At 54.8% G+C, this 13,513-nt stretch overlaps 1 protein-coding gene across 3 annotated transcripts in view; it reads right to left on the bottom strand.

Moving 5' to 3' along the window:
* CDHR2 (cadherin related family member 2) overlaps window positions 1–12,326 on the bottom strand; it is a 35,347-nt gene extending 23,021 nt beyond the window's left edge. For all 3 annotated transcript variants that reach the window (XM_069476155.1, XM_069476157.1, XM_069476158.1), the window contains exons 1-3: window positions 12,260–12,326; window positions 916–982; window positions 608–679 (exon numbers count right to left, since the gene is read on the bottom strand). In XM_069476155.1, the coding sequence (XP_069332256.1) occupies window positions 608–679; window positions 916–967 (124 nt within the window). In that variant the 5' untranslated portion in view covers window positions 968–982; window positions 12,260–12,326. The remainder of the gene's footprint in view (window positions 1–607; window positions 680–915; window positions 983–12,259) is intronic.
* Window positions 12,327–13,513: the final 1,187 nt, after the last annotated feature.

Here is a 13,513-nt window from a genome sequence, read left to right as displayed (position 1 = left end):
GGTATCCAGGCGTCTGGCTCCATCCAAAACCGTGTCCCTGCACCATCGCTGTGACCTCTGCCAATGGCCATTGGCGTGTCTGCATAACACTATTTATGATCTTCTCTAAATCGGCTTATTATTCTATTTCATGTAAATATATTTATTTCAAAAGCAAACTTTAGATTGCAAAACCCATCTCACTTGGCAGAGATAGACTGTAACTCTACAAACACCAAGAACAAGGCGGAGCAAGGCGACCGGCTGCGGCCGAAGGCTGTCGCTGCCGCCAGGCGGAGTGTGCGTGCGGGAGGCCAGCACGCGGGGCGGGCGGAGAGAATGGCCCCGGCAGATCCTTTCTCCCTGCGGAAATCAGAAAGACTGGAAAACGTGGGAAACAGGGCGATTCCTGATGACGTGGCGCTGTGTGAGGGTGACATCTCACACCCCCGGGGACACTGCTTTTGACCCAAAAGCTGAAGAGGAGAAAACAAACTTCTGGAACTGAACAAATTCCCTCCGTGCCACCGTTGTCCCGTGAGGAGCCGTGGAGCTGCAGGGACGGTGCTCCAGGACTTCCTTGTGGGTAAGGGCTTGGCACAGTCCGAACGCAGGGACCACTACTCACCCACCGGTAGGTCCTCGGGCAGCGTCACTACGGTCATGTTGGCCAGGAACTTCGGGGCCACATTGGCTGCCACTGTAGGGACACAGAGTGTTGCAACATCTGGATATCCCTGCCAAACCTGACTCCCACCTGCTCCCCTGGGAGCCCACGCCAGTCCTGTGGCCAATCCGGCCCACCCGCCTAGGCCTGGATTCCTCCGCAGGCCGCCCCGGGGGGTGTTTGCTGATGAAGGATGGCCCCCCTTCTGGAGGGCCCCACTGAGGGTCCCCAGTTTAGTGCTGCTATGGTGGGGGAGGGGAGGCACCCACCAGACACCACGAGGGCAGGAAGCAGGAAGCAGGACAGCCATGGCTGGGCCATCACGTCCGGAGGGACCTAGGGGAAGAGGTGTTAGGGAAGGGGCCCCTGGACCCAGGCCTCCATCCTTTTGGCAGACCCCCAACTGCCTGGGTCTGACCCCGAGCCCACCTACCACCACCACTCAGAAGGTCCCCATAGGGCCTCTGTCACCCTCTGTCCATTTTCCAGATGCTCCAGGGTTGGGGCAACCAAGGGGGAAAGTGGTGGGGTGGGCAGGATAGCTGAACCTGAACTTGACCCCAGAATTTGGGACCCACTGTGTACCAGGCACTGCTCCAGGCAGTAGATGTGCAATCTCATTATTCCTACGACTAGGAGGTGGCTGTTAGGAAACTGAGGCTGAGAGATAAAGGAGCCGGGGCCTGCGGCCACACAGAGAATCAGTAACAAGGCCACGTTTGAGCACAGGCCTTCAGAGTGCAGAATTCAATCCCTCAACCGCTACCCTATACCTGCCTGTTTGAAGTGTCCAAGCTCATAGCACCCTTCAAAATTCAGGGCCTGCAGAGGGACTGTAATTTGTCCAGGACCATCCAGAGACTCTGTGGGTTCGCAGGGTCCATAGTCCCCATTGCTGATACGTTTAATAACTGCGGCTGGGCGCAGTGGCTCACACCTATAATCCCAGCACTCAGGGAGGCTAAGGCAGGAGGATCACTTGACCCCAGGAGTTTGAGACCAGCCTGGGCAACATAGCAAGACCTCATCTCCACAAAAGATTTAAAAATTAGTCAGGCGTCATGGTGTGTGCCTGTAGTCACAGCTACTCAGGATGCTGAAGCAGGAGGAGCATTCTAGCTCAGACGTTCAAGGCTGCAGTGAGCTATGATCGTGCCACTGCATTCCAGCCTGGGCAACAAAGTGAGACCCCTGTCTCTGGGCGGGGAAAGCTGCCTTTGCAGCCTTTCCCAAAGTTCTCCATGAAACTGTAGCCCTGTAAGATGCCCCACAGCAGAACGGTTCCCTGGACAGGTCAGTTTGGGGAGGGCTCATACTCTGCGCTCTGCTTGTTGACTGATAGCTGGGCAGGGACCCTTGGAAAATCCTGCCTGGGCCAATCTTCTTGGTCACCTTACATTGCAAGCTGTCCCTCATCCAGGAAAAGGGAAAAGGGGAACCTTGATCCCTGCCACTAAGAGCTCTGAAGCCCTAAGTCTCTTTCATCCCCAAAGACAATTCGTACATCACACCACAGAAAGGGAGAGAGCAGGACAGGTTCCCCAAATATCTTGTTTCTTATTCTCTGTCAAGAAAGTTTTCTGCATGCTTGCTATGCTACTCTGTAATCATTCTGCAAGACAAGACTTTTACTGTATACTTTTTTTTTTTAGGGGCAAGGTCTATGTTGCCCTCGAACTCCTGGGCTTAAGCAATCCTCCCTCCTCAGCCTCTCAAGTAGCTGGGACTACAGATGTGTGCCACCACACCCAGCTTTTTACTGCATACTCTTGTGATAGGTAAATGTATTCGCTTTTTCCAAAATAAATTACATTTTAAGTCACTTGCTAGATCAAAGAAAAAAAAATAAACTACAGCTTTAAAGCAAACAAAGGAATGCAGCCACCAGCACCTGGTCCCAAGCACGTTCCCATCCGCGTCCCTTTCCCTCCGCCTCAGCCATCTGCAGTGAGGGCGGCCCTGCCAGGGCAGGCGGGTGCAGGGAGAGAAAGAGCAGGAGTGAGAATGGCTTCCGGAGCTGACCTGTGACAGTGAAACTGCATCCAAAACCCGAACTCCTCTCCCTCGCACCACCTACTCCTCCTCCTCCCCCACCTCAGGATCCACCCACTTGCCCACGCCACCCTGACACCCTCTTTTCCTGAATGCTCACATCCAGTCCGAGCCACCTCCTTTTTTTTTTTTCCTTTGAGACAGAGTCTCGCTCTGTTGCCCGGGCTAGAGTGAGTGCCGTGGCGTCAGCCTAGCTCACAGCAACCTCAAACTCCTGGGCTCAAGCGATCCTCCTGCCTCAGCCTCCCGAGTAGCTGGGACTACAGGCATGTGCCACCATGCCCGGCTAATTTATATATATATATATATACATATATATATATATATATATATATTTTTTTTTTTTTTTTAGTTGGCCAGATAATTTCTTTCTATTTTTGGTAGAGACGGGGTCTTGCTCTTGCTCAGGCTGGTCTCGAACTCCTGACCTTGAGCGATCCACCCGCCTCGGCCTCCCAGAGTGCTAGGATTACAGGCGTGAGCCACCGCGCCCGGCCCTGAGCCACCTCCTTGGGGACGCCCTCCTCTCTGCCCTGGCTCACTGTCCTCAGCCTCCTTAAGTCCTCTCTTCCTCCAACCCCTCTAATCCACTCCACTCAACCAAACGAATCCTTCCTCAGGCAATCTGCTGACCTCCTTCTCTCGCTCAAAACCCTTCAATGGCTCCCTATTACCAAAGTCCAAACTCCATAAAAGGGCTCTCCAGCTTCATCTCTAACTGCTCCCTGCTTCACTACCCAGCCCTGATGCCTCTCACGACCATTGACTCACTCTGCTTTCCTGTTCTGCTCTCCCTTTGCACATACTGTTCCCTCTCTTTGAAATGCCCGTCCTTGCTTTGCTGTCTGGTGACCTCCTATTCATTTTTTTTTTTTTTTTTGAGACAGAGTCTTGCTCTGTTGCCCGGGCTAGAGTGAGTGCCGTGGCGTCAGCCTAGCTCACAGCAACCTCAAACTCGTGACCTCAAGCGATCCTCCTGCCTCGGCCTCCCAGAGTGCTAGGATTACAGGCGTGAGCCACTGCGCCCGGCCCCTCCTATTCATTTTTAAAACCCAACTCCAGATACCCCCTTGATGCTCCCACTGGAGGGACTGCTTCCTCTGTCTGCCTGCATGACCTCACAGGATGCTGCGCAGATACTAGAGTACAGAGTACAGAGTACCTCTGTACTCTCAGTGCCTGCTGTCTCCCTGCAGGTCAGCCCCTCCCGCCAGGCCAGCGGAGATGTGAGGGCAGGGTCTAGGTCTGATGCATGTCCATGACCCCAGGACCAAGCACAGAGCTGAGCCCAGTACAGGCTCAGTGAGCTTTCTGAAATGAATGAGTGAATGAGCCAGTGAATCACTGTAACCCCAGTAGGCTAATCTAGAACACCTGTGAGATGGAGCAGAGTGTAATGGCTAAGTATGTGGACCAGACAGCCTGGGTGCTAATCCAGTGTAATCTCAGACAAGTAACTTAATATCTCTGGGCCTCAGCTTCCCCATCTGTAAAATGGGAATAATAGCACCTATACCATGGGGTTTGTGTTGAGGCTTAAATAGTTCCTAGTTCACAGTAAGTGCATAATAAATGTTAGCAATTATCATGGGGAAGAAAGTTCTGTCTGTTGCCCCCGTCATCGCTTGAGTCCCCATTGCTGGTCTCTCTCTTCTCCTGAACTCTGCACTGGCCGGCACTGATCACCTCACAGGCACCCTCAGTCAGTGTCCCCTGGACAGTCAGAGATCCTGCTCCCGCCTGGCCACCTGCCTCCTGGGCTTGGCTTGCCCACGGCCTGGTAGCCCCACATGAACAAACATTCTCCCTTCTAATTCAAGTTCGTCTTGCCACCATTTCCCCAGACCTGCTGGGGAAACTCTGGGGTATCAGGAGGGCTGGTAATTTTAAATATCTGCTGACATTTCCTAAGCACCTACTATGTGCTGAGTACCCTGATTCATTCATTTGTTCCCTTAATAAATATGTATTGGTGTCCATGAACCGCCATGTGCCAGACCTTGTTCCCAGCACTGGGGATGCAGAGGTGAGCAAAACAGTCAGGGTGCTGCCCTCCCCGGGCTCCTGGTGTACTGAATGAGACAGACTCTGAGCAAGTGAGCACAGTCCCGCCTGGTTGCCCTGGTTTCGTACTGCATTAGTGCTGTGAGGGAGGAGGATGTCGGCATGGTGAGGGCGGAAAGAAGGGAACTGCTTCAGCTGGAATGGCAGACGAGGGCTACACATCTTTTGACACTCGTCCCTGCAAGAGCTACAGACGTTTTCTGCTCTCCTTGAATCTGGTGTATTAATTATGTTTTTCTTAATTTTCTATATTTTATGATGCTTTGACGTCTTTGGGGCCTTACTGGTGGAGAGAAACTGCCCCTCCCAGTGCTAGCTAATTCCTAGAGACAGCAGACAACTTGCCTTCAAATATGCCTTTTGTATACAAACCAACCAATCCAAAGCCCACACTCCCAGCTGCCTTCTTTATCTAATACTAACACACCAGCCAATGTTTCCCTTGCCCCAAATCACCCCAGGGCCAAGTATTGGACAACTAAGGGACCACCATGATAGCCCAGAGCCCCCTGAAATTATTCAAACTAGCTGATTCTAACCCTACTCAGCTCCCTAACCTGCAGCTGCCTCCCCATGGAAAATGTAACAAAGGCTGTGGGCCAGTGTTTCCCTTCACTCCTTCTGCCTCCTGACCAGCCCTCATGCTTCCCCTCCTGGTGCTGCCTGGCATGGCATGTCCCCTCCTCTTGGGAATTGTGAGTCAACAAACTTTTCTTTCAATGGTATTAGCCTCTCTCTGTGATCACTCAGCCACCTCCGTACATTAAAAATCCCTCAGGTACAATTAAGACCTCTGGCAAGACTCTGAGACTGATCAACAAAATATGGCAGCAGATGTGTCTTCCAGGCCTCCACTGAAACAGACTGGCAGTTTCCCCTTCCTGTCTCTTGGAACACTGATTCTTGGAACTCAGCAGCCATGCTATAAGGAAGCCCAAGCAGCCCCTCGAAGAGGTTGATATGGAGAGGATCCAAGGCCCCTGGCCGGAAGCCCCAGTGAGCTCCTAGATGACAGCCAATACCCACTTGCCAGGTATGTGAGTGAGCCATCCTGAAATGGATCCTCTACCTCCAGATGAGCCATCCCTGCTGAGCCCTTCCCAAATTGCAGATTTCTAAACATAATAAGTGGTTTTTGTTGTTTGCCAATAAGTTTGAGGGTGGTTTGTGTTACAGCAGTAGATAATGGGAACAGGCTGGGTGTGGTCTCTGAGGAGGTGAAGTTTCCCAGAGGCCTGAAGGATGAAAAGAGGGGCTTGTGTAAGGAGTGGAAGAGGGAGCTTGCTGTTAAACTGGGAGGATCCAGCATTTATCTCCACTGCCTCCCCCTTGAAATCCCACTAAAATGACAGTAAGGATTTTGGAAGCTAGAAAGAATTGATGAGAGATTATCAACTTATCAAGTTAAAGACAGTTGAAATCAGAGCAGGGATGGGAGTAGGGTGCACCCACAGGAAGCAAGCTAAAAGCCCCAGGAAGACCAAAGGATGGAAGGTTCTAGAACTCTCTGAAAACAGAGGTGTGGGGTGGCCTGCATGCAGGAAAACTAGTCGAAATTTTCTCGGAGAAGCAATTAGACTCCCAGATACCACTTCCCCACCCATGTAATCGGCGGCTGCCCTATCCCAGAGAATACAAATGTTGCTTCCTAAAAGGTTGGATCAGAGAGACCTGGACTTGGGGACACTAGGCCTGGTGGAGATGAGGATACCATGGTAGAAAGTGAAAGACTGCACACCAAATGGTGACTCTCTCAGTCCCTTTCCTCACTCAGTCCCAAGAGCATTGGCAGCCAGATGATATGACACCCACCCCCAACAACCAGAAATAAAAAACTGCGAAAACTAACCTACCTACAAGGAAAACACCCCTAGACTCCAAAATGGGGGGCGGGGAGGGGCAGCTCCAGTGCATCACTTTTTGGTGTGGCCTCCAGGACAGAAAGCCCCGCTCTCAACCCAGGGGCCCCAGGCAGCTCTTTAGAGCCTCACCCTGTATCATAAACAGACAACAGGGGTCACCAGATGCTCAGGGAGGACAGAGACAGTGGCACGCTGGAGCTGCCAAGCTTGCAGGAGTTCTGCCAGCTGCTGGACCCCACGTAGCTGGAAATCAGCCATGCGAGAAGTATTCGCACCATGGAAATGGGTGAACACAACAATCAACGCTTTTCTTCTCCCCTAGAAACCTGCACACCAATGGCCAGATACTGAAAAACTCAGACTAAATCAAACAAAAACATGAATAAAAGCAACTCAGAGGAGAGAGAGACAATGAAGAAACTGAAAAAGATTATCATTTATACTCTCAGAAACAAAAGAGAAGCTACTGGATCCATGAACACAAATTGGATGATGATATAAAAACAGCATCCAAAGAGCAAGAGACCTTATCGATCAGGGCTTCTCCACCTCAGCATTATTGACATTTGCGCCGGAGAATTCTTTGTCGTGGGCTGTCCTGTGCACTGTAGGATGTTCAGCAGCATCTCTGGCCTCTACCCACTAGATGCAAGTAGCAACCCCAAGTCATGACAGACAAAAATGTCTCCAGACATTGCCAAATGTCTCCAGACATTGCCAAATGTCTCCTAGGGGGTAAAGCCACCCCTAGTTGACAGTTGTTATAGATTAAAAATGTACTGGAGGGATAAGAATATAAAGTTGAGAAATGGAAACTAGGAGAGAAAATATAAGAAATTAGAAGACTAATTTAGAAAGTCCAATGTCTGATTAATAGAAGTCCCAGAAAGAGGCCAGACATAGTGGCTCATGCCTGTAATTCCAGCACTTTGGGAGGCCAAGGCAGGAGGGTTGCTTGAGGCCAGGAGTTTGAGACCAGCCTGGGCAACATAGCAAGATCCTATCTGTACAAAAACTTAAAAATTAGCCAGGCGTGGTGATACGTGCCTGTAGTCCCAGATACTCAGGAGACGGAGGCAGGAGGATTGCTTGAGCCCAGGAGTTCAAGGCTGCAGTGAGCTCTCGGCCTTAGTGCCACCATTCTAGAAACCTCCATGCCATGAGAGCCAAGTGGAGGAAGAAGAGAATGCACAAGTTGAAGTGCAAAAAAAGAAAGATGAGGCAGAGGTCCAAGTGAACCGCTTGCTTGGCACACGTGAAGACCACAAGAGCAGAAACATGGAAAGCCCAAGTCTGGGGACGTGGTACCAGTTGCTGGACTGCATGCTACTGTCTAGAACTTGCCTCTCAGTGGATCTAGAACTTCATCACTGTCTGATCACCAAGGCTGCCTCCGAGAGACTTGTCTTGCTCATACCAAAACAGTCCCCACTGGTCCTTTGCCCTGGACCTGACATACTGGACTAGCTCTGTTCTCAGCTGTGACAGGGTGTGACAGGTACACAATAAATCATCTTCTGCTGTTTCAGCTGAAAAATAAAAAAAAAAAAAAAAAGGGGCTGCAGTGAGCTCTGATGACGCCACTGCACTCCAGCCTGGGTGACAGAGTGAGAGCCCGTCTCTTAAAAACAAAAAGTAGCAAAATGACATTTATACCCCATGAGTATGTACAATCAAAAAGAAATTAAAGAAAAGAAATCAACAGATAATGTCTCAAATGAGAAAACAGAGCCGACAGCGAGAGCCTGCGATTTGGAAGCGGATGTGCTCGGGCAGTGGGAAGGGCGGTGGAAGCGCCGTTTCCAGAGTGGGCACTGGGCATGCGGAGGTGGGGCGGGGGGAAAGGCTGGTTCTGTGATAAACCTTGTAGAACTACTTGATATTTTTTTAAATGAAATACCCAGTTTGCTTTGATAATGTGAGCACTGTCGCAGGGCAGTCCCAGCTAGCAGGGGCAACATGAGAGAAGACAGGTGGGCAGTGGGGCGCGCATGGCACACAGCAGGTGATCGGCAAGAGCAAACCCCTTCCTTCTGCGCCTTGTGGGGCCATCTTCACCTTGTGCCTGCTCTTCCCGCTGTGGTCACCATGGAAACTGCTTGCATCCCTCCCTAGTGACCAGCACTGCCGGCTCCGGACTGCGTGTAGAGGGCAGCAGAGGAACTGCTAAGCCCTCAGCGCTCAGAACCACCTGCCAGCTGAGCCGCAGTCCTCAGGGGCCGGGGGATGGTGCTGTGGGTACAGCAATGCTGGTGACGGTGGCAGTGACAAGGGCCGATTTGTGACGATGACGGCGGAGCTGCAGGTGGGCCAGGCATTAGTGACAGGGGTGGGCTGCAGGCATCCACTGTGTGAGGAAAATCCAGGACGCCTTCCCAGGAGCTGGACACTTCTATCCCTGGTGTCCCTTTGGGGGTGTGACCTGGGACCTGACTCCCTCCTTGATTTTGCTCTCTCATCTCCCCATCCTTCAGAAGTGAGTCAGTCGCCACAGCACGGTTAGTCATTCTGTGCACAGCGGACAGGCACGCCGGGTGTGCCCATCGCAGTGCAGCTGCCAGACAGGCGAGTCCCCGGGTCCCTCCACCCAGTCCCCGAGGGGACAGGGAGCTGGCCAGGCAGGGCCTGTGCTGTGGCTGGCACTTTGCACTCCCTTTAGGCGTCAGCAAACCATGGTCCAAGGGGGAAGGGGTGTGGCCCAGTAGGTAATGGAGTCAGAATCCACAGCCAGGCAGTCTGTGCGCTCTCTCTTTTCTAGGCTTCTGATTTTTTTCTTCTTTTTATTTTATTTTATTTTATTGGAGACAGAGTCTCGCTCTGTCACCCAGGCTATAGTGCCGTGGCGTCAGCCTAGCTCACAGCAACCTCAAACTCTTGGGCTCAAGCGATCCTCCTGCCTGAGCCTCCCAGAGTGCTAGGACCACAGGCATGCGCCACCGTGCCTGGCCTGGCTTTTTCTTCTTGATCTGCCAGATCCCCACAGGCTGTGCTGAGCCCCCAGACAAGTGGAGTTGGGGGAGAACAGCCTGAGCCAGGACCTTCACTCTTCAGGACCCTGGAGGCCCCCATAGAGCCCCTTCCTATACTTGGCTACACTCACCCTCGTGGGAGTTTCTCCCAACTCCTCCACCCCCATTCTCATCGGGGCCTCAAGAAGCTTGCTGACCCTTACTCAGAGCGACAAAGGTGACCCCTCTTCCATCTGCATAAGGCGCACACAAAGTCTCTCCCCTGCATCTGGGCCTCACCGTCCCCTGGAAGGAAGAAATGGCTCTTCAGCCCCCTGATAGACAGGAACCTCGGGTCTCGGGGCGGCCAGGTCTCCCGCCCTGCACCCCAACGCCTGTCAGAGGCAGGGTTGAGACGCCCCCTGTCTGGCTGCCAGTGCAGGGCTCCTTCCTGCCACATCCCTGCCTCTCCTCCCTCCGGCGCTGCTGGCTGGCCCTGGGTTCACAGTCTTGCCTTCTCTTTGTCACTGAGACTTACAAACACTCATCTGATCATAACGAAGCCGACAATCTACAGTCCAGGGCACCGTCCTCTGGCTTCAGTTACTTGAGAAGAACGTGCAGCTCCCTTGTGAGCTGGGGAAGGCACAGGCTGAGTCTGCCCCGTCATTGAGCCTGCCACCCCATTAGGGGCAGTCACTCCCAAGCTCAAACCTCCGCGATGGCTCCCACTGGCTGCCCCTTGGCCTGTTAGGTGACATCCTCACACGTCCTGGGTCTCACTTGCCACCCAAGCTGTTCTCTTCTTTTCCTGTGGTCCAGTGGCATTAAATGCTCCTGTTCTCAGTCCACATGCTACATTTTCTTCCTCTGTGCATTTGCATAGACCGTCCCCTCTGTCCAGAATGCCTTCCCTCGCCTCTGTATATGTGCAAATTCTGTCTCTCCTTAAGGCCCAGGTCAGGTGTAGAGCTGTGTTCAGGCCATTGGCGGCCCCTCCTTAGGGCTCTGGGGTCACTGGTGCCCACGCAAGGCGCGAGTGGAAGGCCCAGAGGAAAAAGGGAATGGAGCTGCCCGTGGGCCAGTCCTCGGGGCCTTGACAGTGCCGGTTGAGTCCCTCTCCAAGGGCCCCTTTCTCCCTGCTGGGGGCAGCCTCAGGCCAAGGCCTGGGTCTGACTCCAGCCCCAGCCGCCTCAGGGGCTGCTTTTGCTCAGTCTGCACCGCTAGAAACCCGGGACGTTCCACAAACTACAGCTTCCTCACCCCAAGCCCTCCCACCACTCTTGCTCTTTCCCTGTTCTCGAAAAGTGCTTAAATAATGGTCAAAAAGGACACACAGGAGAACTGGGTGGCTTTGGACGTTCACCCCATGAGACGTGCAGACCCCTGGGAGTCCTTCCTGGTCTTGTCTGGCCCAGGAAGTGCTGGCTCCTCCACCTCAGCGGGGAGCAGTCCATGGCTCCAGGGCTTTCTCCAGGAGTGAGGACGCCGGGTCCTCCCAGGGCCTCCAGGAGGGCCAGGGACCGAGGCGCGGCCCTTGCCTGTGGGGCCACTGATGCCATGGGCCTCCCTGCCACAGCCACCACCTCCGGCTCAGCACACGCTTTCACTTCTGCTTTCTCACCTCCTCTCATAGCTGTTCCCAGGTAAGCAATTAACATTCACGTCACATTACTCTGAGGACAGCAAGGCGCAGAGAAGCTCAGACAGGGACGCCCAGGAGCAAGGGGCAGAGGGCGGGGCCCAGACTGCCGCCACATCCAGGGGTCCCGGGCGGGCCTCGGCCTGGGCTCCGCTCGATTCCACGTGCCCCGCCTGCACCCCCAGAGCAGACACCGGCCCAGCCAGGTGCCCGGAGCAAGGCCATGGGACCCAAGGGTCTGGGCTCCCTGCCACGGCCCCGGTGTCCCTCGCCCAGGCTGCTTTGTCTTGCACACAGATATGGAGGCAGATGGCCCTGGGCTCGGATTCCAGCATTTCATGTATTCGCAGCACAACTCCAGGCAAGCCCTTTTCCCTCACTGGGCCTCAGTTTCCCCACATGCCTGTTGTGGCCTCTTGGGTCAGTGGGATCTCAGCGCTCACTGACCCTGCCTTGTGCCCGCTGCCCCACCCAGCAAGGCCTGCCTTAGTGGTGAGGCCTGGCCCTGGCTCTCACCTGGGTCTCCACCTTGCCCCCAGGGCAGGGAGATGTGCCAGGGCTGAGAATGGGCCAGAGCAGGGGCCAGCCTTTTTTGGTCCCTGCCTGACACTTCCTAGTGCTGGCTGAGGTGGCACTGGACTTGACCATTGGCCCCGGGCCCAACTCTGTCTCAGGGGCTCTTCAGGTTCTTTCTGGCATTGTTATCACCCCCATTCTATAGATAAGGAAACTGAAGAGTTAACAGCCCACCCACAGTCACGGAGCTGGGCCGTAAACACAGCAGGCGGGCAGGAGCCCAGGGCAGCTACTCAGCACCGTCAACCACACGTTACAGAAGAGAGGCTGCACAGCGGGCTGGACTCCAGCTCAGGGCTTTCCAACCCAGCGCAGTCACCCCTCTGCCCAGCGCTCCCACCCAGCTGCAGGAGGGACTTTAAAGTCCCCAAAGCTCACCTTGGCCCCAAACCCCACCCTACCCCTGGTGCGTAATACCCCTGGCCCGGAGACACCCATGCCCAGCCCAGCTGGACTGGGCAGTCCCTACCTGTGCCCCAGAAGGGGCCGCAGAGGCGGCAGATGGGCACGGTGCACAGCTGGGACAGTCTGAGGCCTGTAGCAGCGCAGTGGCAGACTTTGGCACCATCTCCACCTCCCCTGAGCAATCATTAACCTGCCAGAGGCCACACCTCCTGGGACAGAGCGGGCTCCTCGGAGGCACTTACCACAGGTGGGATGGGCAGGGGAGAAGAGCCAGGGCGATAGGCTCCCACACTCCCTCCGGGGACTGGAGGCCCAGGCCAGAGGAGAAGGGGCCCGAGGACCCACAAACAAGGCTGCGCCCTGCGGCCAACCAGAGTCGGGGAGGGGGACCAGTGGAGGTCTGTGTCAGAGCCCTCTGTCCCCTCCCCACTACAAGTTTCTTCAGGGACAGGGAACCCAGGGACAAGGTGAAGTGGCTCAGGTCAGGAGAGGGGACTGGTAAAAGAGTGTGACAAGCAAACACGAGACTCCAGGACGAGCCCCGTGAGGTGCAGGTGCGCACAGGAGTGCGGGCCGCCGAGCTTGGACCACGAGCTCTGGAACCTGTTGTCCTGTGTCCCCTCCACTCAGACCCACAGAGGGCATCTACCCTCCCCCAGGGCCTTCGCTCACCCCCAGGCTGGCTTTAAACGCTGTCTCACGGTGGCTCCCAGCAGGGACTGAGCCCCAACTCCCTCTTGCTCACCCTCAAGGCCCACCCATCCCCACGCTGACACAGGAGAAGGGGGCCCTGGGCACAGTTTTCCTGAGGTGCACGCCCACTGCCTTGCCGCCCACTGCCTCGTGGTCCACTGGGCGGGGCGCAGGTGTAATCCTCTGCTGCCTGCGCCCGCACCCGGGCTGCCAGTGCCTGCTGGGAGCCTGTGAGGCCCGAGGCGCCCAGTAAGCCCCAGATCCACCAAGAGACCATGAGATGCAAATCCTGAGATGCCAGGCGAGTCCCGGGGACCGCTGTCCTCAGCCTCCCAAGAGGAGTTGGAGTCAACATTTATTGAGCACCTCTGTGGCCGCTTTGGGGGCCCAGGTAGGGACTGCCCAGGCCAGCTGGGCCGGGCACGGGCGTCTCCGGGCCAGGGTTAGGGTGGGGTTTGGGGCCAAGGTGAGCTTAGGGGACCTTCAAGCGTGCTGGACATCATGTGCTCACTGAAGCCTGATGTCACCCAGAGAGGCGGGGACTGGTAACATCACGCCCACTCTACAGTGGAGAAACCTGAGGCTCAGAGAGGGGCAGTGGTTGTGCCCACGTGCCCCAGAGAGC

The sequence above is a fragment of the Eulemur rufifrons genome, chromosome 7 (genome assembly GCF_041146395.1).
Source record: "Eulemur rufifrons isolate Redbay chromosome 7, OSU_ERuf_1, whole genome shotgun sequence".
Classification (NCBI taxonomy): domain Eukaryota; kingdom Metazoa; phylum Chordata; class Mammalia; order Primates; family Lemuridae; genus Eulemur; species Eulemur rufifrons.
This window is presented reverse-complemented; position numbering and strand designations above follow the sequence as displayed.